Raw genomic sequence first — 24940 nt, 5'->3', positions numbered from 1 at the left:
CATATGGTCACTTTGTGTCACTGAGGTAAATCTGAACAAAGGATTTCAAATGCTGAAGTGACAAAATAAGACATTTGAACTCAGTGATGGAGGCAGCAGTGGATCAACAACTTGGTGGAGAGTGAAAATTGATATAGCATTAAATAAAGAGTCGACTCATTTTATGTTACAGTGTAATAATGTTAAATGTAAAAATACTAAGGATGTTTACAGGAAGGAGTCAAAAAAAAAAACATGATCATGTGTTTTTTTAAATAAATCCAAACAAGTAGATTTACAGTACTTTCGGTTTCTCTGCACATAGCACAATATTATCGCCGTCATAACAACTGGACTTTCAGTTTTTTTAATGACATAAAAACCTAGCAATCAGGTTACTTTATGATCCATGTCGGATCTTTCTTAATCGCCTCGTTCTCTGGTCCGAGGATGGCGACGCCGTGCGTCCTCTGTCCAGTGTATAAGTACCTGAAGTGAAACGACACAAAAGAAATTTGTGTTTTCAAAAATAAAAAGCAAAGTTATTAGATATAATAGTGTTTTTTCCTTCTTTACCTCACAGCCACGTCCGACAGGTTTTGGTGCGTGACGTCAAAAAGTCTTTGTCTGTGATTCTGTTTCATGTCGTCTGTGATTCCACTGAGGAAATGACTCATTCCTGCGACAGACACAGAAAAACGTCACTGAAAACACTGAACATATCATTATCACGTAATAAGTGAAACTTCAAAAAAATGACGTAATACGTAAAATGTCAAAAAAACTATGTGAAACATAAAAAATTACGTTTAACGTAAAAAAACCCCTATGTAATACGTCAAAAACTACGTAATGTTAATATTGTAAAAAACAACCTAAAATGTCAAAAACTACCTAAATACTTAAAAATGTAAATATTTTTATAAAATACTACGTCTATGTTTATAATAAAGAAAAAAATAACAACTTATTCAAAGTTTTTTTACATACCTTTGTCGGCCGGAGCCTCTGGCGCGTCGACGGCGGAGAAAACCGACAGTTTGGCTTCGTCGATGTCTTGTTGGGTGAACTGTCCTGACTTAGCCCAGTCGACACCTTTACGAAATGCAGATAACGTCTGCACCGAGTTTGGATCCCTGAGTCAAAGAAGACAAACACAAAATTTAAAAAAATGTCACAATGGATATTGTGACATTTTTTTAAATTTTGTGTCGTATTGTGACATAAGTGTCACAATACGACACTTAAGTAACTATACGATATTTTCATGATATTTATGTCACAATACTGTCACAATATGATATTATCACAATATTGCAAACAGAGTAAACTTGGTGCCATCTAGTGGACTCAAATATCAACTGATTTTTTTATGCTAATCCACAAATAGTAAAATTCGTAACATCAGTTAAAAATTGGACAGTGCGACTGTTTTTAGTCGTACATGTAACACTGTTGACTGGTGTCTGTGGAGACACTTCTATATCATACCATGTTTTTATCACATGGACCAGATTAGCTTGCTAGTTAGCAGACCTAGCGATAATGCTAACATTAGCAACTGTGACATCGTTACCAGGCACAATTTCTGAGGGCAACGGGATTGTCAGTGAATCGTCGTAAACGTTGGCAAACCTGTATGAGTAAAAGGTGAAGAGACCGCCTCCCCCCATCTTGGCCCCGCCTCCATAGGCTCCGCCCTTCTCTCGGATCTCTCCGTGGAGGAACTTGGCTGTCATCATCCTCGCTAAGATACACAAACTGAAAGAAAAACAAACACAAATAAAGTTATGTTCATCTACACTGAGTGAATATATATATATATATATATATATATATATATATATATAAGTTTGTCTAGTGTTTTAATTACAATTGTCTACGTGTCTCCGGGAACCATCACCTTACCGTGGTGGAGAGGTTTGAGTGCCCCTGTGATTCTGAGAGCTGTGTTGTCTGGAGCCTAGTGCTCCTGGTAGGGTCTCCCTAGGCAAATTGGTCTCAGGGGAGGGGCCTGACGAAGAATGGTTCAAAAACCTCATGAAAAAACAACAGAGGAAGAGAGTGACCCTGCCCGGAGGAAGCCCGGGGCCCCCGCCTGGAGCCAGGCCCAGACGGAGGGCCCGTGAGCGAACGCCTGGTGGCCGGGTCTACCACGGGGCCCGGCCGGGCACAGCCCGAACAAGTCCTGTGGCCTCTTCATCGTCCTCCTGTGGACCCACCACCTGCAGGGAGATCGACTGGGGTCGGGTGTGCTGCCACATGGGTGGCAGTGAAGGTCGGGGATCTCGACGTACTGGACCTGGGCGGCAGAAGCTGGTTCTGGGGACATGGAACGTCACCTCGCTGTGGGGGAAAGAGCCGGAGCTTGTGCGGGAGATGGAGCGCTACCAATTAGATCTGGTGGGGCTTACCTCCACGCACAGCCTTGGCTCTGGAACCACACTCCTGGATAGGGGTTGGAAGTTATTCTTCTCTGGAGTTGCCCAGGGTGTAAGGCGCCGGGCGGGTGTGGGGATACTCACAAGCCCCCGGCTGAGCGCCGCTGTGTTGGAGTTTACCCCGGTGGACGAGAGGGTCGCCTCCCTGCGCCTTAGGGTTGCAGGGGGGAAAGCCCTGACTGCTGTTTGTGCTTATGCACCGAACAGCAGCTCGGAGTACCCGGCCTTCTTGGAGGCCCTAGATGGAGTCCTGCAAGGGGCTCCGTCGGGGGACTCCATAGTTCTGCTGGGAGATTTCAACGCGCACGTGGGCAGCGATGGGGAAACCTGGAGAGGCGTGATTGGGAAGAACGGCCTACCTGATCTAAATCAGAGTGGTCGTTTGTTATTGGATTTCTGTGCAAGTCATGGACTACCCATAACAAACACCATGTTCGAGCATAAGGACGCTCATAAGTGTACTTGGTAACAGAGTGTCCTTGGCTGAAGGTCGATGATCGATTTTGTGATCGTTTCATCTGATCTAAGGCCGCCGGTTCTGGACACTCGGGTGAAGAGAGGGGCAGAGCTGTCAACTGATCACCATCTGGTGGTGAGTTGGGTCAGAGGATGGGGGAGGACTCTGGATAGACCTGGTAAACCCAAACGTGTAGTGCGGATGAACTGGGAACGTCTGGAGGATGCCCCTGTCCGAGAGGCCTTCAACTCTCACCTCCGGCGGAGCTTTTCCTGTATCCCTGTGGAGGCTGGGGACATTGAACCTGAATGGGCAGTGTTCAAAGACTCTATTGTGAAAGCTGTAGTGGAGAGCTGTGGCTCCAGGGCTTTAGGTGCCTCAAGGGGCGGTAACCCTCGAACATCGTGGTGGACACCGGTGGTCAGGGAAGCTGTCCGACTGAAGAAGGAGTGTTTCCGGGATATGTTATCCCGGAGGACTCCTGAGGCAGTTGCAAGGTATCGACGGGCCCGAAGGGCGGCAGCCTCTGCTGTGGCAGACGCAAAGCAGCGGGTATGGGAGAAGTTCGGAGAGGACATGGAGAAGGACTATCGGTCGGCACCAAGGCGTTTCTGGAAAACCATTCGGGGCCTCAGGAGGGGAAAGCGGGGGACCATCCAAGCTGTGTACAGTAAGGATGGGACACTGTTGACCTCGACTGAGGAGGTAACCGGACGGTGGAAGGAACACTTTGAGGAACTCCTGAATCCGACATCTGCACCCTCTGTGGTGGAGGCAGAGAGGGAGGCTGATGGGGGATCATCGTCAATCTCCCTGAGGGAGGTCACTGAGGTGGTTAAACAACTCCGCAGTGGCAAGGCCCCAGGGGTTGATGAGATCCGCCCAGAAATGCTGAAGGCTCTGGGTGTGGAGGGGCTGTCTTGGATGACACGTCTCTTCAACATTGCGTGGAGGTCGGGGTCAGTGCCAAAGGAGTGGCAAACTGGGGTGGTGGCCCCCCTTTTCAAAAAGGGGGACCTGAGAGTGTGTGCCAATTACCGGGGCATCACACTTCTCAGCCTCCCTGGTAAGGTTTACTCCAAGGTACTGGAAAGGAGGGTTCGACCGGTTGTCGAACCTCGGATTCAAGAGGAACAATGCGGATTCCGTCCTGGTCGTGGAACAACGGACCAGCTCTTTACTCTTGCAGGGATCCTGGAGGGGGCCTGGGAGTACGCCCATCCGGTCTACATGTGTTTTGTGGACCTGGAGAAGGCGTATGATCGGGTTCCCAGGGAGATACTGTGGGAGGTGCTGCGGGAGTATGGGGTGGGGGGGGCACTACTTAGGGCCATCCAATCTCTATACGCCCAAAGTATGAGCTGTGTCAGGGTTCTCGGCACTAAATCAGGCCTGTTTACTGTGGGTGTTGGCCTTCGTCAGGGCTGCGCTTTATCACCAATCCTGTTTGTGATTTTCATGGACAGGATATCGAGGCGTAGTCGTGGGGGAGAGGGGTTGTGGTTTGGCGGGCTTGAGATCACGTCGCTGCTTTTTGCAGATGATGTGGTCCTCATGGCTTCGTCAGCCTGCGACCTTCAGCACTCACTGGATCGGTTCGTGGCCGAGTGTGAAGCGGTCGGGATGAGGATCAGCACCTCTAAGTCTGAGGCCATGGCTCTTAGCAGGAAACCGGTGGATTGCCTTCTCCGGGTAGGGTATGACGCCTTGCCCCAGGTGAAGGAGTTCAAGTATCTCGGGGTCTTGTTCACGAGTGAGGGGACGAGGGAGCCGGAGATGGGCCGGAGAATCGGAGCGGCTGGTGCGGTACTGCATTCGCTTTACCGCACGGTTGTGACGAAAAGGGAGCTGAGCCGGAAGGCAAAGCTCTCGATCTACCGGTCAGTCTTCGTTCCTATCCTCACCTATGGTCATGAAGGTTGGGTCATGACCGAAAGAACGAGATCGCGGGTACAAGCGGCCGAAATGGGATTCCTCAGGAGAGTGGCTGGCTTTTCCCTTAGAGATAGGGTGAGAAGCTCGGTCATCCGGGGGGAGCTCGGAGTAGAACCGCTGCTCCTTCACATTGAAAGGAGCCAGTTGAGGTGGTTCGGGCATCTGGTGAGGATGCCTCCTGGGCGCCTCCCGAGGGAGGTATATCAGGCATGTCCAGCTGGGAGGAGGCCTCGGGGTAGACCTAGGACAAGGTGGAGAGATTACATCTCCACTCTGGCCTGGGAATGCCTCGGGATCCCTCAGTCGGAGCTGGTCGATGCGGCTCAGGAAAAGGAAGTTTGGGGTCCCTTGCTGAAACTGCTGCCCCCGCGACCCGGCCCCGGATAAGCGGAGGATGATGATGATGATGATGATGTCTACGTGTCATCCTAAATCTTTTTTTACTGCAACATCATGATGGAATATCAAGATATAATTTAAATTTCTGATCACTGAACAGTTTATTTGAGTTTGAGGCCCCTGATGTAAAGGGAGTTTGTGGTACAAGGACTATTTACCTGGCGTAATCTTCATGGCAGAACGGCACCGTTCGTATGCTCTCACTGACAAAATTGACGGGAAAAGGCATCTCGTAGAAGGTTTTCATCTGACACGGCTGGAAATTCAGCTCCTGTGGAGAAAATGAGAAAAATTTATGAACAAATTGATTAATTGAGAAAATAACTGACACATTCATTGATCGTGAAAACAATCGTAATCACTGATGAACTTACAGTGATCAGTTTCTTCCTCGGTCCAGACTTGTCCAGAGGGTCTAATGGTCTCTGGATTAACAAAGGATGAAAAAGTCAGTAAAATCATGTCAGATTTGTTGATATGATTGAATGATTTTCAGTGGTATAAACTAGGGATGTCCCAATACAACTTTTTCACTTCCGATACGATACTGATATTGCAGCCTTGAGTATTGGCCGATACCGATCCGATACGATATCAGCATGAATCATACATACTTTAATTACATATTTTATAGTGTGGAATGTTAGAATAGGCTTGATCAAGTGATATTACTTAAACAGAGAACAATATTCAGCAACAGTAGGTATGAGGAAAAACTGACCCATTTATTATTAAGCAATGGTTACATAAATGTTAACCTTCAACATAAGAATATTCGATTTTTTGCCATGTTAATTTCAAACAGTCTATGGTTAATTTCATCACCAAGTGCTAATGGGGGTGTTTTCAGAGCACCCGTGTTTCACAGGCAACAACGTGTCTTCAGAGAACACCCCCCTTGTTTTCACTATTTTGGATTAGCCCAACCCACACAGGGTGAGTGACTTGTCCCGCAGGTAAACACGGAGCCCGAGGACCGGCCCCGCAGATGTACTTAGCTCCGTGTGTGGAGCTTCAGGACACATTTAAAACACACAAAGCTCTTGGCATGGCTGGTTTTTGGGGTCCAATTAACAAACAGAGGCTGTTGAAAGTCGACAGGTGGCGCTGGTTTATGAAATAATGTTGTTTCAGCAGCTCGCCAAAGGATGAGCTAGCGTGGTGCTAATGGCTAACTCACGCTTGCTGTGCGGCTTCGTGATCAGAACGGGCGCTTCTAGATAGAAGGGCTGAAGGGGAATGGACTGTTGTATCGGAGAGCTTATGTCAAGAGATTTTAGGCTGATATCAGAGCGATATCTGATATCAATATCGGATCGGGACATCCCTAGTATAAACTGCAGTGACTTCACCTCTACAACATTTGGTCGGGAAAGTTTGCGTTCTTTCCTGTTGACACTGACGTTGTCGATGAAATTCTCCACTTGTGCGGCCGCATCACTCAGTTTCTGTGGCGTTGCGTTGACCGCACATCTGTAAAGAAAAACACACATTTTGGGGGTTTAAAGTTAGAAAAGTTACGTAGACGTCGCGATGCACAGCTACAATGATGATATTTATGACGACATTTCACAGAATTTTATAATGGAAAATGCAAAATGAACCTATGAATAACAAAAAGATATATTTGATAGGACATGTTTGAGATCTCTCAGTCTTCAGATTAGATTAAATAATCACAGTTGGAGCTGCTGACAGCCATATTTCACTAAATGCCAACGTCCATGTCTCAGGCTGGCTTTTCGGCCTAGTTTGGCCCCCAATACCAAGTTTGGATGTGACCTCTGTCACACTGCAGAAACTACATTGTGCCTGCGAAGGGACATTTGCTCGTCTTTGCTGTGGAGCCCAAGATTAAAATACAGCCTAATTAAGTCCTGTATTATCATATTTAACCAGAAAATAAGCAGGAAACACACACGTTTTCTTGCACATCATATAACCGTTCTCGTTTGCACATGCATGTTTCCCGTGTGTTTGTGAAAAGATCTTGTGGATGAAACATCAACAACAACAGCATCAGCAGGAGAGATGAGACCACACTGGCCTCATGATATCCGGGTTGAAAAGGTGCCTTTTGATCCTGGGCAATGTCCTGATCACGTGGCCAATGTCGGAAATCTCGGCTATCCTCTTCATGAACTTCACCTATGAACCGCGACAAAGAACGTTAGCTTGATCCACAAATTTGCAAATCTTTTATATTTTGTGCCATCTTATGCACAAAATGAGAACTAAACTAAAAAAAATATAAAAGCTCTGTCAAAAAAAGGTTTCACTTAACTATGAGTGACTATGAGAAAAGTACCTGCTCCATTCCCCCGACAGTTTCCTGCAGGTCTCCAGCAGGGGTCAGGTGACGGCCCGCACGGGTCATGGCGTACATGTGACCCGAGTACGAGATCCCGTTGGCCAGTTCCTGCGCCGACCTCATCACCAGGACTCTGAGACGCTCGTTGTCGTCAAAGTGAGGGCTAAAGGGAAACATTTATAAACACCTGATCAATTTTACTGCTGTGTTTGCACTTCCTGAACACCAGAGGGGAGCACAGAACTCTTTAAAAGCAAACTTTATTATTTATGAACCTTTTTATTTCATTTCAGGATCAGACACAACCGTTTTCTTTATTTCTGTCTTATCGTACCGATTATTTTATCATGTTTTACTCCTTTTATTTACTTTAATACTTTTATGTACTTTGTTTACTTAACTATTTAATTTTATCTGTTACTATTTGTTTTTCTTTTTATTTTACCATCTTTTCTGACAGCCAATTATTGAATAAATGTGTGAAATACAGTAAATATTATACATATATTGATAAAAAAGTCACTCTATTAAGACTTCAAGCCTAATTATTTGTTATAGCAGAATTTGACCATATTTATAGTCAGTTTTTATTGTTTCTAACACTTAAAATATCCCTCATTTGAAGAAATAAAGCAGGCATTATCTGAAATGAAAGGTAATAACATCTCTAAAGAAAACTTGTCCTGAGTCCACACACACACATATATATATATACACATATATACACACACACACACACAGACACATATATATATATATATATATACATATATACACACACATAAATATATATATATATTATACATGTTAACAATCCTGAAAGACTGGGTGATATGTCAGTAAATATATACATATACATATATGTGTCTATTCAGGATTTGATTTATATATATGTATATATATATATATATATATCTCAATAGTGAATGATATAAAACGTCCTTTTACCCTCAGTTGCATAAAAAGTGCTTTATTTGTATAAATAAAGTCTGAATGCTTTATTCACTGGTGATTTGTGTTGAAAATCTGCCACAGTGTTGGGGGGGGGGGGGGGGGAGATACCTGTTGAAAATGTCACTCCACAGATGAAACATGTGAGGGAGGTTCCTCTCAAGGCAGGAGGAGGACAGGAGAACTCCCTGAAACACACAACAAACACATTAAAAACATGTCAGTGGTTTTAAAACCTGAAGCAGTAAAGATTTCACAAACTAGAGCTGCACAATAAATCGTTAAAAAAAATCTCGATTCACAGCTACACGTGATCTCATTTCTAAATGGCAACGATTTCATAAGCTGCTTCACAAATAAACGATCCTTTCTTTCCTCTGGGAGTTTCTCGTCGCTGCCTTCTCTCTCACCACATGAAGCCTTTACGTCACATGGTTCAGTTGAGAGTTTACAAGCAGCGGCGCGGAGTGAGTGTGGCACAGAACATAGGAGAAAGTGTGCGCTAGGAGAAATAAATACAAAATGGATGGTGATGAAAACTCAGGTGTTAGTGACGAGAATCACACGGCCACTCAGGATCGCAGGCTTTCGGCAGCGCTGTCACCAAATCCACCAGACTCCTCTGTTAAATGATGAGTCTTTAGACATTTGCTTTGCTAAATGTTGGAGATTAATCCACGTTTTCAGGATTGTTAAGTCTTTTTAACTCATCTACAGTTCGGCACTGTTCACTTTGATTCTTGTATCTCTTCCTGTGACAGCACTCACTTTTTACCTGGTAACAATGTCACGAGTCGAGCGATCGGAAACACGCCATGTGTCACTGAAGCCACTACAATGTTTCTAATCTTTTATTCATGAGTACAATAAACATTCTGATTTGTGAAAAATAATCGTGCCCTCAATTCTAAGGAAAAAAAACATTTGTTTCCAGAATCACGCAGTCCGACCTTCTCCGAGTTCTGTGATTTTTCAGCTTCTTAAATGTGATTATATTTAGTTTTTTTTTCATATAACAAACACAATCATTACAACTGAATGGTTGTGGTTTGTTAGTGATTCATGGGGATCAATTAAAAAAATCTTAGATCTCATATTATCGCTGGCACTGACTTGCTCGTACACGTCCAGCTCTGTGGAGTCGGGGATGACCTGGGTAGAGACGGACATGCCGCCTGTCCTCATCTCCATCTGCTGTGCCTGCTGCCTGTAGTCCAGATCACCACAGCCCATTCTGCGGGAACACAAACAAACAGCACAGCTTTAAAAAACAACAACAAAAACAATAAAAGGCTTTTTTTTTTTTTTTTTAAATAAAACAAAACCATCATTGATCGTCACAAAACTGCAGTTAATTCAGGGGTGAATTTGGATGCGCCCGCACTGTTCACATCAATATTTAAATATTTAATGGTTTTACTCTTCAAATATATTTGTGCAGGATTCACAGCGTGTGTTGAGCTGACGAGATGCATTCAAGGACTCTGGTTAAATGTCTGCGGTGTGTTGAGCTTAAAGGTGCGGCTTCGAGGTGCGTAAATTTCATCTGCTTGAGCACTTTTAACCTACATTTTGGCATTTTAATGTCTCTTATTGCAATTTTAAACATAACGTACAACAACCAAAAGGGTCGGTAAGGAATGTATTTGAAATTTTCAGACATGATGTAAGACGATACATAAATAAACACATGGCCGCAACAATTATTTCCATAATCCATTAGTTTGCTGCTTATTTCAGTTTGGTGCATAAATTGTCATAAAATATTGAAAAATGATAATCATTGTTTCCAAAAGCTCGAAATAATGACAAAATTAATGATTTTAACTCAGAACATGCTGATACAAGCTGATATTTCGAGGTGACATTTTCAGGTTTAGTCTGGAATCTTTGTTTCGTTTTAATAATTTTAATTAAGAACTTTGTATTCAACTTAAGAGGTGTTAACTGTAACTTACTGTTAAATTGTGAAGAAAAGTGCTATTATTATCAGAACCAGAACTTTTTATGAATCCCACGGGGATTCCGGAGAAATCCAAGTATTATTTCATCTTCAATTTCGGCCAAATGAAAATAATTTCCCATAAACTGGACCTTTAATTCACCTGGTAATGACATTACAGAAGAGCGGGACGTAAATCCTCAGATGCTCTGGCAGCGTGTTGAGGCTACACATGGCTCTGAAGTACACCAAGCCATTGGTGGGCTGCTCGCAGTACTGCACGGGGACACTGCCTGTGTGGACATAAAAGAGGACAGACAAAAATCATCGTCCCTTCAGACACTCCTTCAAAATTCACCTTTGTGATAACAAAGACTAGAGTGGACACTGTGCCGTACCTATGGAGCTGATGTTGACAGGAGTGACGGGCATTGTCGGCTCAATGTCGCTCACTTTGAGCGCCGGCAGACTGGAGGCGTCCTGGGTTTGACTCTGAGCTCCCAGCAGTTCCAGACCTGTTCACCAGGAGAACCATCGAACATTTACAATCACATTTTTGAGAAATTGAACGTTGGTGAAAACGAACGGAAATTTGCACGCAAATTTGGTAAAATAAGGGTAATACGTAAAAGTGGTGCAAAATGGCTTAGATGTTAGAGTGAAACACGGTAGAACAACGCCAAAACTAAGATGCACACATTTTTTTTACGAAACTTGGCAGACATATGTCACAGCCCAAGATGAAGAAAAAAGTTTTGTGACCATGACTTCACAACAGGAAGTGGGCCATTTTGAATTTGGGCGTCCATCTTGGTGATTTGGACGTTTCGTAAATCACCAAACTCGTCTGAGCACGTTTATCATACAAACATAAAAAATAAGTCAATTTGTACTAACCACATCAAAGATGAAACGTTATTAAAAAGGGGTGTGGTTACGGCAAAACATCGGACCAATTTCGACAATTTGCCACGGAACAGGAAGTGCCCTGTAACTCTGCCGTACATCCACTGATTGGCTCAAACATCATATGTGACACAAGAGACGGACCCCTTACGCGTGAACTACGGACCCAACAGGAAGTCAGCTGTTCATAATTTAGCTGCCATATTGCCATGACACGGGAAGTGCCCTGTAACACTGTGTTCTGCTGTTTTATTTATGTTATACTGTAAATTGTTCTCAAATTGTACATTTCATGCCCTTGTGAATGAAATGTGCGATACAAAAAGGCTGCCCTGCCTTCTCATAAAACTTTATTATCTGACAACTATCTGGGCGTGAACAGATGGCTTTAACATGACTCAACCTACTTAGAGAGCTGTGAAGTCCATGTGACGAAATTACGGCTACCTTTCTCATAAATCTCCGTCCTGTTGAAGTCAGACAGAGTCTGGACCATTTTCTGCAGTTTCTCCTCCTCGGCTTTGGCCTGCTTTTCCAGATAGGCGTCATCTGGGCTCATGGACAGGGTCAGTCTGTGTGTGTTCTCCTGCAGTGGTCAGAGGGACAGTTAAAAGTCAGTGTTTGCACAGAATATGAACGTCAAACGCTCTGGTATAAAACATGTAAAGAAGTGGCATTCTGTAGACAAACGCAGAGCTGGAGACGTTACTCATGAGAGAACGGGTAAACTCGTTTGAGTATGAGTTATTCAGTAAGTCATCGAGTCGTATTTTTAGACTAAACAAATTCCAGTCTTACTCACTCACTCACGCACTTTTCTACTGCTTTATCCTCCACACGAGGGTCACACAATTAAACTCTGCACAGGTTGGTTGACATCAAATGCAGGACCAATTCCCTCAAATTCAAGGACAGAATGTGCTGACACAGCTTAAAGGTGGCAACTTGTAAGAGCTTTGTCTTCATCCACTTTTATTGATTTAAGTGATTGTCCTTGGGATCTTGGTCAAAGTCAGTCTTTTGGCATTTGTCTTTGGTCAGACAGAGATCTTTTCAGTTTCCCAGGCGTCACGTCGTCATTTGCTCTCTCTCATTTTAACTTTACTCACTCATTGTTCTGCACGGAATCTCACGTCAACGACGGCGAGAGAGACAGAGGACAGTGTCCACAACACCGTCTTAGTAATTATGAGTCCACGTTTGTCATGCATCGGCCTCGACTACGTACATCAAGCAACGCAGGGCATGAAACAGTAGGCTGCGTCGTAACAAAAAGGGGAGACATTTAACCTAAATATCAACTGAACTTCTTTCTTGCACAAAATTCAAGCACTTTCAATGACTCATTTCACTCTCCAATACTTCCAAGGGCCTTGAATTTTTTCAAGAAACTCTTAAGGATTTCAAAGACCCACGTCTGCATGTTTCTGGACTGTGGGAGGAGACTGGAGAACCTGAAGAAAACCCACACACACACACGGGCAGAACATGCAAACTCTGTCACCTCAACCTGGGATTTTTACTCCATAATTCTTTCTTTTTAACTTCAAAGCGGCACCGATTTCTTTCACCTTAAAGTACTGCTTGACTTTGTCCTGGAGGAAGCGAGGGTTCTCCTCCAATGCCTTTCTGAACTTGGCCACGCTGTCGCTGATCTGCAGCAGCTGAACTGGGTCACCGTCATGGTTCCACGATGATGCAATGTACTAGAGACATAGGGGAAAAACAAAGTCAAATCACAATCAACAAATGATCAAACCAGCAATGAGAGAACATAGTACAAAATCTCGATTCAGACTAGAGGTCGACCAATATGAGTTTCTCTTAAAATCGTATTGTATCCACACAGAAACAGCATTTCAGGCGCAGTTAAACTCACCGAAGCCAAGGACAGACCAAAGTTGGTGGACTGGTGTTTCATTTGGATCTCGATCTTGTGGAGGAGTGCCTCGATTCTTTCCTCCGCAAAGCCGTTCCTGTGTCAGACGATAAGAAGGAGCACAGTGATAACTGTGCTGTTAAAATGTGATATCCTGGTCTTCAGGCATTGATGGAAGTTGAAGCTGGATCATTATTTTATTGTTGTTTCTTATACTACAGGTTTAATATTACCATTGTGTTACTGTATAAAAACACAATACTATGCATGCATTATTTCTACCATACTATTTACCCTGTTTACTTCTTGTGTTTTTTTCTTGTTTTTTTCTTATTTGCTGAAATGTGTTTGAATGAGATCCACAACACAAGAAAAGTCTATGTTTATTCACCTTATTTATTTTAAGCTTCAATGTATTCCCTCATATTGATTTAGAAAATGTCTGTTCAGGGACTCTTGTTCCTCAGATTCACTTCAGACAAACAGAATTTAGTTTCACCCCAATCTCACAAAGAAAAAAAACATCGACCTCATTGACGACGATCACAGTCATTACAATTTCATAAAAACATCAGCAGATCATGAATGTACAAAACATCAGCTTTTTCAGAACAAAAAAACACGTTAAAACCTAATTATAGAGAAACGACGCTGCTCAAAACACGTCAACACAAATATTCAACAGAGCAGTTTGTGTTTTCATGTGGAGAAAAGTCCGTTCATCTGTGCGTTTAACGTTTGGTTGTTTCAACCAAGCACAGTGTTAAAACTATGCTACGTTTTTCCTTGGTTTATTTTTCTGACTGCTCCGTAAACAGCTCTATTAACAGAACTCAGCTACGGCTCCGGGAAAATTAAGCCTAACTCCAGCATGGAGAGGCAGAGTGAATGTGGTGTGGACTCTGTGGAGGAGAGTCATGGTGTCAGAGACTCTGTAGAAGCACAGAAGACCTGCACTGTGGTCCAGGTAAACTCCTATTTTGCAGGACAAACCACTTGACACTTTGGTCTTGATCCCCTTGTGAAAAAACTCACAACAGTTGTTAGAACAATCCAAAGCCCAAGAGTTGTCATTGTTTCCCAACACACATTCTCCCGATCTCCCTGATCTACCGATGTTCTTGTACGTCAGTGCTACACGAAGTCCTCTTCCTGTCCACTTAACCTCCCAGTAACAACGCCCAGTCATGCTCTCTCTACTCAGGACCTGACACAAATGAGTGAATCTGTCTCGGTGATGAGGATAAGGCTGCGCTTCCCACACTGCTGCTACAGTTCGGTTTCCCTCAGATAACACCAGACAAGTGTTTGCTGTGTTTGGATCCAGTGTGATTGCCTGTGAATATCTGAGGAAGTCTTCTTTGGTCTCTGGCTGTGGCTGTGATAGTGAAACGTCCACTTTAGTCTCTGTCCTTGGGACATTGTTCTGTGTCTCAGTCAGAACGTGCTGTACTTGATCTCTGACCTTTGCCACAGCTGACGTCACCTCCTCAAAGTATTTCCGAGGTTGGATGTGAATGCTGGACCAGTGTGTAGATGGACTGAGTGCTGGCACTGAGAGGTAGGTGAGGAGAAACTGGGTGTGATCCTCTGAGTTCAGAAGCGGCTTCAGTTCAGCTTCTCTCCAATTCAGCACAGTGATCTCCTGCTGCAGCTTCATCTGAAGAACTCTTACTCGACTCACTTCAGTTTTCTGCTGGAATCTGATCTGCTGATTCACCTCAGATTTTCTTTCCTGCAGGAGTCGGATCAGCTCACTGATGATCTTCTCACTGTCCTTTACTGCTTTATCAGCAGAGAGATCAATAGCCCTCACCTCCTTTGTAAGCATCTGCATGCTCTTGCTGTCCCGCAGTCTCTGGAGACTCAGCTGCAGCTCTCTCTGCTTCTGCATCCTCTCTACTGCAGCCGAGACCGTGTTGTGGTTTTTATGTTCTTCCACAGAGCAGAGACGACAGATACACTGCTGATCAGTGCGACAGAACATGCCCATCACCAAATTGTGACGAGGGCAGATGTTCTCCTGGAGGTCCTTGGAGGGCTCCACCAGCTTGTGTTTCTTAAATGCAGGTGATTGATAATGAGGCTGGAGATGTTCCTCACAGTAAGAGGCCAAACAAACCAAACAGGACTTGAGAGCTTTCAGTTTCCTGTCAGTGCAGACATCACAGGCCACATCTTCAGCTCCAGCAGAGCAGGGATCAGCAGAAGCATCATGGACTTCAGTCTTCTTCAGCTCCTCCACTAAATCTGCTAACATGGTGCTTTTCATCAGTTTAGGCCTCGGTCTGAAGGTCTCTCTACACAGAGGACAGCTGTAGATCATCTTCTCACCCTCACCATCCCAGTGGCTTTTAATACAGTTCATACAGAAGCTGTGTCCACAGAGAACAGTCACTGGATCCTTCAGTAGATCCAAACAGATCGAGCAGCAGAATCTTTCTCGGTCCACCTGATTTCCTCCCTGAGCCATTTCTCCTTATGATAACAACAGCTTCGAAGCGAACGAGCAGAACACAAAGAACAGGAAGTTCCACTGTGACTCATGTTTCCGGAGGAGGCGGAGGCATTTAAAGTTTATATCTGACATTTCTGCTGTAATTCTGATGACAAATCCACTTCACACAAACTCTGCGTGATCTCTGCACAATCATAGAGAACGTAATAAATGGGGTCAAAGTTTGCCACAATGACTTTTTAGACCGGATGAAACGTGTGTGTGTGTGTGTGTGTGTGTGTGTGGCTTTAAGAGAAGGTGCCGACACAAGAGCAAGATAAGAAGTGAACATGTGACATGACTTGTTGAATTAGGCAAGATGTATTTTGGGACATGGACAACTGAGACATTTGACAATGAAAATCCTTCTTAAAATTGAAAATGAACACTCTGTAGCCCCATAGCCTTGCTGCCCCCACCCCCACCGACTGTACTGTTTGCACCCCCCCGCATTCCTGATAATGTGACTGTGTGTCCACGGACTGTTTGCACTGTAAGTCTTTTGCACTAATTTATTTATATACTTACCTCAGTACCAACATGCCACAAGTCACCACAAGTCTTTTTAATCTTTCATAGCCACACACAGCACCTTACCCCCAGAGGTTTAATTTTAATTTTAACTTGTTTGTTTATTAATGTTTGGGCTGACCGGGTTTTAGGGACTGCAATTTCGTTCCCACCTCATGTCCTGAATCTTGAAAATATCCAGCACCAGCTCAAACTCTTAAGATTTAAACCACCTTTGATTTCTACTCATTTCCAATTTTTTTTCCAAGTCAATTTTTTTTAAATCCATTAAAACAAGAACCCGTAATAGTGTCACTTACTCAATAATGTCCTCCATGGTTTGGCTGATGATTTGTTTTACCCTCTCCGTGTCCTCCTCAGCCATGCCCTGCAGGCCAATGCTGAACGACGCCTCTCTGGTGCTGCCGTCATATCTGCACGACGGAAAAGTTTTTTTTAAAGTCAGCGAATATCAACGACGTTTAATACTGAACCTGTTATACTCCAGTAAAATAGATAAAATAGAGAAGGATCCTAGCAAACTAATGCTCTTTATGGGAACCTGTATATGTGGAAGAAAAATACCTCCCAACATCGTAACTACAAGTCGAGTGAAGACTAATTACACGCTGCTACGCGACTAGGGCTGGGTACCGAACTTCGGTTCTTTTATGGCACCGACCTTGTTTTTCGGTCCTAAGTTTCGATACCTTCGAAGTTAATCAGGTGATCAAGTTCTGATAATGCTGCCAGTGATTGGTTGTAACGTTACATGTGGTTGCGGCGTGCAGGAAGAATACAGTGCTGTTTCACCCACAGACCAGGTTCACGTGTATCTGTGTTGTAAACTACACGTAAGTGTGTTGTGATGAAGGGGCTAAAAATGCCACCGAGGTTGAAAGTGTGGCTCCATTTCAACAAAAGTAATACTAATATAGTGCGTGACACAATTTGTTAAATAGATATCACCACTAAGGTCGGCAACACAACAAATTTAACGAAGCACCTGAACGCGCACGGCATCAACCTCAGAGCAGAAAGTTGTTCAGTATTTGAATATAAGAAGAGCGGAGCACAGCTATCCACCTCCTCTCAACCACATCTCTACTGTGGATGTTACAGCCGGCCTGATTTAAAATCTCCACCAGACTCCGCTTCATCCATGACACGTTCAGAGTTCTGACGGTGCTGTGTCGGGATTTCAACAGGTAAGTTTACGTGTTGTATGTTGGTTTACTTAAGTTAACGTTATGGCTATATAGCTAACTAAATGAAAAGCTAACTGAATATAGACAGTAACTGATAAAGCTTAACCTGTTAAAATCTATTGCATCGGCTGTTAAACAGCTCACTTATGTTTATGTTGTCCTCACAGTGACCTCTGACCCTGATGTGAGGAGGACAAGGCCAGTCGGTGTGAATTCGTTCACACTGGCAGAAAAAGAAAATGAGTAAAGAAAAACAAGATGAGTGCCACAGTCACAACTTTGTTGGTAAAGGTTTGCTACCCTTTTCTACAGTGGAGGTGAGTAAACTGTTGCTATTGTTGACCAGTTAAGTCTAGGTTATCGCAGCCTAGATTATGGTTTTTGAGTAATAATATTACAACCATGTTATTGTTATGTTTTGTGTTCTAATGTCAAATAGGGAGATGATAAGACATTGATTTTAGCTCTGTAAATTTCTGTGAGATCCTTAGTGAAAATGACTTGTCACTTGTTTGCAATTGAAAATAATTTGCAGTTACATTGAGTGTAAAAATGCCAAAACTGAAAAATAAAAACTAAGGATGGATTTGTACCATAATGTGTAATGTAATTTTCTTTTTTAGAAATTATATTATAAAACTGGTCTCGAAAAAAGTCTCGATCAGGAACCGGTATCGAAATGAAGGTATCGGTATTGGTACCAATATCGAAAATCTTTGATTGATACCCAGCCCTATACGTGACTGATGCTGGAAGACAAATGCACACACCCGACGACAGAGGAGAAGTCAGTTCCGATCTTGGGCTCGATGAGACTTTTGTAGAAGGGAGAGTTTGGTCCAGAGATCATCAGAGAAGACAACAGACTGAGCGTGAATCCCTCAAACGTGTCAGTGATGCTGGTTAGACAAGAAATTATCAGATGTTAGAACTACAGAGCAGACTCAGAACTGGACGAAGACGATATCATGTTCGGTGGTAACCTCAGAGTGGTCTTACTCTCCCAGCAGGTAGCTCACACACAGCGTGTTCTGTCTGACGGGATCTGGCGCCAGAGTGTCGGGGCCGCAGGTCATGTGATCCTCTCTCTGAGGAAGACAAGTGTTCAAGCAAGTTTGTCATGTGGAGGAAGCGTGTGTGATGTCAGTGCAGCGTGTGAATGGTGACTCGGTTCTTACCGGGCTGCTCCAGTGAGGCTGAGGTGGAACGTCTGTGTTCGGGCTGATGCGCTCAAACTTGGAGAGAGCTTCCTCTTCAATCTGCTTCAGATGCTGCTCCAGAGGCAAATCTCCGTAGGTGAAGAACCTGACGGTGAAACACGAGGAGTAAAGGGTTTTTCTTTGTGGAGTTTTTTATTAGGTGTGTATGTGTTTTTAAGTCTACCTTGCATTGCTGGGGTGGTAATGTGTGGCGTGGAACTCTTTGAGTTGCTCCCAGGTAAGGTCGGGGATGGCCAGAGGTTCTCCTCCCGACACCACAGAGTAGGTGTGGTCTGGATACAGTTTGTTCTGAAGGTGCTGGGCGTACAGGCGCTCGTTGTCTGACTGTAACCCAACACACACAAACACACACTTCAGATTTCTGTCGTTTATTTACTGGGGATGAGCTGGGCAGCCCATGGCCAAGTGGAAAGGAATTGGGCTTGTAAGCAGAGGGTTGTCGCTTCAAACCAAAGGGTTGGTCTGAAGCCTGGATAGTCTGAATGGAGGGTTGTGTCAGGAATGGTCAAATTCAGTCGTTGCACCATGGTAATGTGGCCGACCGTCCTACTGAGGTTTAATATCCCTAGATTTTCAGTCTACATCCATCGATATAAACCTGCACACAGGTCGTCTCCATGGACTTTTGAAAAGCTTTCTTTTGAGATGTTTTTTTTTTTAATGAGAAAGTTGTTCACTTACAAAAACCCCCTTCATTTCGTTGAACACCACTCCTTTAAACACCAGCGGGGAGTTGGCGTCCGTGGGGTCTTCGTTCTCCAGTCTCCAGCCCTCCTGCCTGGAAACAGGTGACGAGAACACATCTCTGATTTAAACAACAAGACTGATTGAAACAATCCCAAAATTTACTAGTGGTAATCCATAAACCTGAGGATGCAGCGCAGCATTTTTAGTTAAGCAGTTAAATGTGAAAATGTGAACTAGGGCTGCAACCAAGCATGGGATGAAAGAATTTACCGTCACGATTATCCTGTCCAAAAATAATTGTGATTCACAATATAAATTCTTAAATTTCACAGGCTCAGCCTTTAGTCTGTCAGTTCAAGACTGTTCGCAATGGTTTACGGTCAACTTTTCTGTTTGTCTTGGTCTAGAACATCTTCCCACCAAGTTCCAGAAATTCGGTGGAACTCAATTTTCAAACAACAGTTTTCACCTTAGGGGGCGCTATGGAGCCCCTGAGCAGCACACCGGTACAGTAACTATGCCAAGACCTGACCTCCATGCCAAGTTTCAAGAGTTTTCATGCACGTTAACCTCCTCAAAAATGACCCCAAAGACACGGATGTACAGCCGTTTCAGCCCTTGCCATTCGTCTAAACAAGACATCAACATTTCCAGCTTTGAGAAACACAGATTCATATTTTCCCAAATTTTATGCCATTTTATGGACCAGTTCCTCGATTAGGTGAGAAAATAATGGTCACATATGTAGCTGTTGCTCACCTGAAATCCTGCTCTCTTAAACAAGGGAAGAACACTGCATCCAGGTAAACCGACAGAAGATTCTGGAAGTCTTTTCCATTCTGGGTTGAGAATGGATACATGGTGAAGTCGCTGGCTGTTCATGAGGGAAAAACAAACAAAAAAAACCTCATGAATGTTCCTTTAAAAAAAGAAAATATGGGATTTCGGCCCAAAAATTGCTTAACTTCCAGTTATTGTACAACACTAACAGTCCCTTCAATCTACAGTTTATGTCTGCATCACGGTGCAACTACATACACAGTATTTTCAATAAAAAAATGTGTAAACTAAATATTAAAAACATGAAACAGGTCATCAAAAAACAACATCATTTACTTTTGGGTGAAAGGAATTAGGTTTCGGTGCCCAATTATTGAAACGAGTCGTCACAGTGTCCACTGAGGATAAATGGTTGAAGGAATTGTACGTAAAGCTACTTTTTTAGTTTCCTTAAACAATGTAACTTGTTATTTACGCATGTTCTTGCTTTAACACACACACACACACACACACAATGACGAGGCTAATGCAGCAAAATATAATAAAATATGTCCCCAAATATGCACAAAAAACACAGTTAGCTGTAGTCTGAACTCACTCGACAACAGTTTGAACACAACAGATTTTTGAAACATTACGTACTACAGCTTTAAACCCCAATGAGAAGTCTTTACGTCATTTTGGACCAGAGAGATAATATATTACTCATAACTACATATTCTACTCTTCATCTTCCTTTTAAAGTTTCATTCCGTGGATTGTGTGTGTGTGTGTGTGTTATGGTCCATTGAGGACTTTATTGGGGTTTCCGTGTGATTCTGAGTACCTGTGAATGCGTTCATGAAGGTGGACAGAGACCTGTTGAGCATCTTGAAGAACGGGTCTCTGCAGGGATACTTCTCAGATCCACACAACACTGTGTGCTCCAGGATGTGGGGAACCCCGGTGCTGTCCATGGGGGTCGTCCTGAACTGGACACTGAAAGACAGTTTACCGTCATTAAGGTTTCTTCTTCTTCTTCTTCTCCTGCTTCTCCTCAAAACATTGTCACTCACTTCAGGATCTAAATATAAATCGCTGTTCAAATATTCATCAGGATTACTCGTCAAATATTCTTAAATCTACCACATAAAAGCTATCATGCAGGGTTCACGGTATGTTGAGCTACAAGAAGCAGCATCAAGATGCATTCAAAAAGCCTTGGAAATGTCATCACTTGACCAAATGCTTGCTGCTGCTGCCATCTTGTGGTTATAGATCCACCAAACGTTAGGTAGCAACTGGAGTAGAACGTTTCTTGTTTTGTTTTGTTTTTTTAATTCAGTTTTGTACCTTTTTCAAATAATTACGAAACGTAACATGTGAACCTGTGTGTTCTCATCTGTACAGGTACGTGGTGCCGGTGAGACACATAACCGCTTACCTGAAGAGGTTGTTGGTGTCATCTCGGGCCGCATGCAAGTACTGAGCTCCGGTTTTGTCATGACTCAGCTTCACTGCAGTGAGGAACAGGTCGGGGACGGCTACAACCTGGAAAATGACAGTACGAAAGTTTTGTCCATAAAGATCGTCTTCACTCTGGTGAAGGTTACAAAGTTGTAGCACACGATGCGACACGAATTTTCAGCTTTATAAATGTGAATATTTTATGGTTTTTTTGCACTTATGACACATATGCCAAATAAATCATTAAAACTGAATCATTTTGAACTGTGGAGAAAACAAGACATCATCATCATTTTGAGATTTGGGAAACAAAAATCAACAGTTATCAACAGTTTGTGACACGCTTTGGATCAAACAACTAATCAACTGCAAAACGGAGAGTCTTTGCAGAAGTAGGGCATGTCATCGCTGCCGATTTCGCTGAATTTGACTTGATTCCCATTCACACAGGGTTCCAGTAAAACACAATCACTCACCTGCTTGACTGTGAAGCCAGAGATTTTCTGTCCTGGTTGGTAGAGAAGAGCCTTCTCTGCTGAAGTGCTCTTCAGCCTACATGTGTGATGCCGTCCATTGAAACTGTTGGAAAACACAGTTTATAATGAATCAATCAATTAGCACAAACAAATACAGGTCGAATGTGCGTTTTAACACAGCTGATTTTAACGATGGCACGATACCACTTGTTCATGTCCAATAACGATATCACAAACCCAAGTCCATACTGATATCAGTCCTATACAGTCATTTTTGGAGATTTCAAACTATGAAGCTGTTAACAACACATCTGTGTTAGACATTGTAAAGACATCAGTCCCATACTGGTCAATCGATTGGATATTGGACTAGAACATTAACAGAAAAGCCAATTTGTCAACACATCAAATTCAAGTTATTAACTGTTTAGTTTTGTAAAAATGTCTTCAAGAAGACATGTTGATTCTTTATGTTGTATAGCTATGTTCCTCCACTGTGTCAATGTGATGTCATCAAACGACTAGTCGACTCAATTTTGACTTTATTGACAGATTAGTCGATCTAAAACAAATGATAAGTCATTAAATGCCCTATATCGGACAGATAAAAATGTGAATAAAATAATCATGTTGGTTTTTTTTTTATTCATCATGGGAGAATAACATTTGTTACACAGTTGATGGATTGTGTGTGTTTGTTTTTTTTAAAAAAATAAGAAGCTTGAAATGACTCAACACACAAATGTGTAAACAGCAGCTCCTAGTGTTTAAAAGGTCTATGATGGCTTGGACCGATATCAGTAGATATTTGAGTTTGTGATATTGGTATCAGACACAAAAAGATAGTATTGTGCCATCCCTGTAGTTAACATTTTTACACAGATTTTTTGGGTTGTATCAGATTTCACGTTTTTAAATCTGTCCAATATCTGAGCAAGTGATTTTGTCCATTATCGGCTCTTCCATAGAGCTTTACATATTATAATCCTTATGTACCTGCATTATATTATGGTATGTTTTTTATGCAATTCTAAATTTATTATTTTATGTGATGGACTGGCGAACTATCCAGGGTGTACCCCGCCTATCGCCCGATGTAGCTGAGATTGACTCTCTGGTGGAGGATAAAGCGGTAGATGATGATGATGATGATGATGATGAATATAAACTAATGTTATTCCTGCTGTGTTTGTACCAAACAGCTGCTTCCTCGTCTCTGTTGCATCATCATATTATTATCATCAGTTGTGTCACGTTTTCCTTTCTTTTTTCAAACAAAAACAACAGTAATAAAAAATCCACAAACGTCAAAGTGTTGATAAGAATCACTAACAGTGAATGACGTGATTGGACTCAATGACTAAGCCGTTAGCTAACTTTACCTCAGATATCGAAGTTTCTGGAGCGCCGCCTTCGTTTGCCGAAACATGGCGTTTGTTGGCGGCCAAATTACACAAACTCCACGCATTTATTAATCCACGCGTGTCAGTGAACACACATGTTATCAGCCCCAATATCCACAGTCCGTGTCCTCCGCTCCTCTCATGCCGTGCTACAACAGTTCATGCACACATATTTTACGTCTACTCTGGAAGTGTCTTTACGACACAAAAAAAAGCACCTGCGCAATCAGCGGATCTATAAGTCACTCTGTGGCCAGCGAAACCCATCCGAGTGTGATGAAGCTCTATGGTCACGCGCAGCGCAAAGCTTCCGCACCCATGAGCTAACCTCCACCCCCTCAGTACTCTGTACTATGATTGGTCGAGTCGTGAAAAAGAGCGCCTCTGATTGGTTGACCGTAAAATGACTGTTATGTAGCTTTTATTTTGAAGGGCAGACATTTCAATGTCACTAAACATTAACAATTCATTTTAACAAAACTTTGAGTAATTTACTATAAAAAACGTTTTTTTGAATGTATGTATTCATTGTGTTGATTGAATCATGCACATTACAATTTATCATATATATATATTTTTTTAATGTGTTTCCCTGAATACGTTAGTTTTTAATCTCCTATGTTGTGCCTGGACACCATGCTGCCGTCACATTTCTAAATGTGATTGACCCTCAAAACCAGCAGATGTCGCTGTTAGTTCACCTTTTAATTGACAAAGTAAAGGTAACCTTTTCATTTTCTGTTCTCACTGGAGCCAAAAGTTAAATATGACATACATCTATTATTAAGATTTAATGAAAAAAACCCTGGTTTTTGAATTATTTATATATTTATATATATTATTATTATTTATATATGTATACATATTTATATATATATATATATATATATATATACATATATATATAATATATGTATGTATAATTTTTTTATTTTTTGATATTACTTTTAAGTGTATTGCTTTTAAGTTTCAAAAAAATTAATAAAATATAAACATATTCTTAATAAGATATGGAACAAAAGAATGTTAAGCCTTTAATAAGAACAATTCTGTAAGTGTGTTTAAGTATGTAAAGCTTGATACATCAATAAACACATTGTTCAAAAAAACAAAACATATTCTTAATGAAGATAAAATGATGCCAGCTTAAATTCATGATTTCTGAACAACGTGTTTCTCTCATTGTCTCACCATCATACAACATATGACCAGAAACTGAGGTCTGAACCAAAGTCACCTGCACCAAATTTATTTAAATTTTTTTTAAATGTGTTTCCCTGAATACGTTAGTTTTTAATCTCCTATGTTGTGCCTGGACACCATGCTGCCGTCACATTTCTAAATGTGATTGACCCTCAAAACCAGCAGATGTCGCTGTTAGGTCACCTTTTAATTGACAAAGTAAAGGTAACCTTTTCATTTTCTGTTCTCACTGGAGCCAAAAGTTAAATACAAATGGACATACATCTATTATTAAGATTTAATGAAAAAACAGGGGTTTTTGATTTTTTAC

At 42.4% G+C, this 24940-nt stretch overlaps 2 protein-coding genes across 2 annotated transcripts; both read right to left on the bottom strand.

The window, feature by feature from the left end:
- Positions 1-233: 233 nt before the first annotated feature.
- pitrm1 (pitrilysin metallopeptidase 1) lies at positions 234-23620 on the bottom strand. Its single transcript, XM_058635826.1, has 27 exons — positions 23407-23620; positions 22025-22127; positions 21526-21632; positions 20929-21080; positions 20082-20196; positions 19317-19413; positions 18799-18959; positions 18594-18720; positions 18415-18503; positions 18186-18314; positions 16528-16641; positions 13201-13297; positions 12893-13027; positions 11769-11907; positions 10814-10930; positions 10579-10708; positions 9587-9707; positions 8585-8661; positions 7520-7685; positions 7259-7359; positions 6564-6684; positions 5586-5636; positions 5370-5482; positions 1615-1740; positions 970-1115; positions 556-658; positions 234-468 (listed from the first exon to the last, which is right to left on the bottom strand). The coding sequence occupies exons 1-27, from the start codon at positions 23490-23492 to the stop codon at positions 375-377; spliced, it is 3117 nt and encodes a 1038-aa protein (XP_058491809.1). The 5' UTR covers positions 23493-23620; the 3' UTR covers positions 234-374.
- On the bottom strand, positions 13316-15847 carry LOC131463797 (tripartite motif-containing protein 16-like). The gene has a single exon (XM_058635838.1). The coding sequence runs from the start codon at positions 15671-15673 to the stop codon at positions 14024-14026; it is 1650 nt and encodes a 549-aa protein (XP_058491821.1). The 5' UTR covers positions 15674-15847; the 3' UTR covers positions 13316-14023.
- Positions 23621-24940: the final 1320 nt, after the last annotated feature.

This window comes from Solea solea, chromosome 1 (assembly GCF_958295425.1).
Source record: "Solea solea chromosome 1, fSolSol10.1, whole genome shotgun sequence".
Classification (NCBI taxonomy): Eukaryota; Metazoa; Chordata; class Actinopteri; order Pleuronectiformes; family Soleidae; genus Solea; species Solea solea.
The sequence above is the reverse complement of the archived record's forward strand: the minus strand, read 5'-3'. Positions and strand labels throughout refer to the sequence as shown.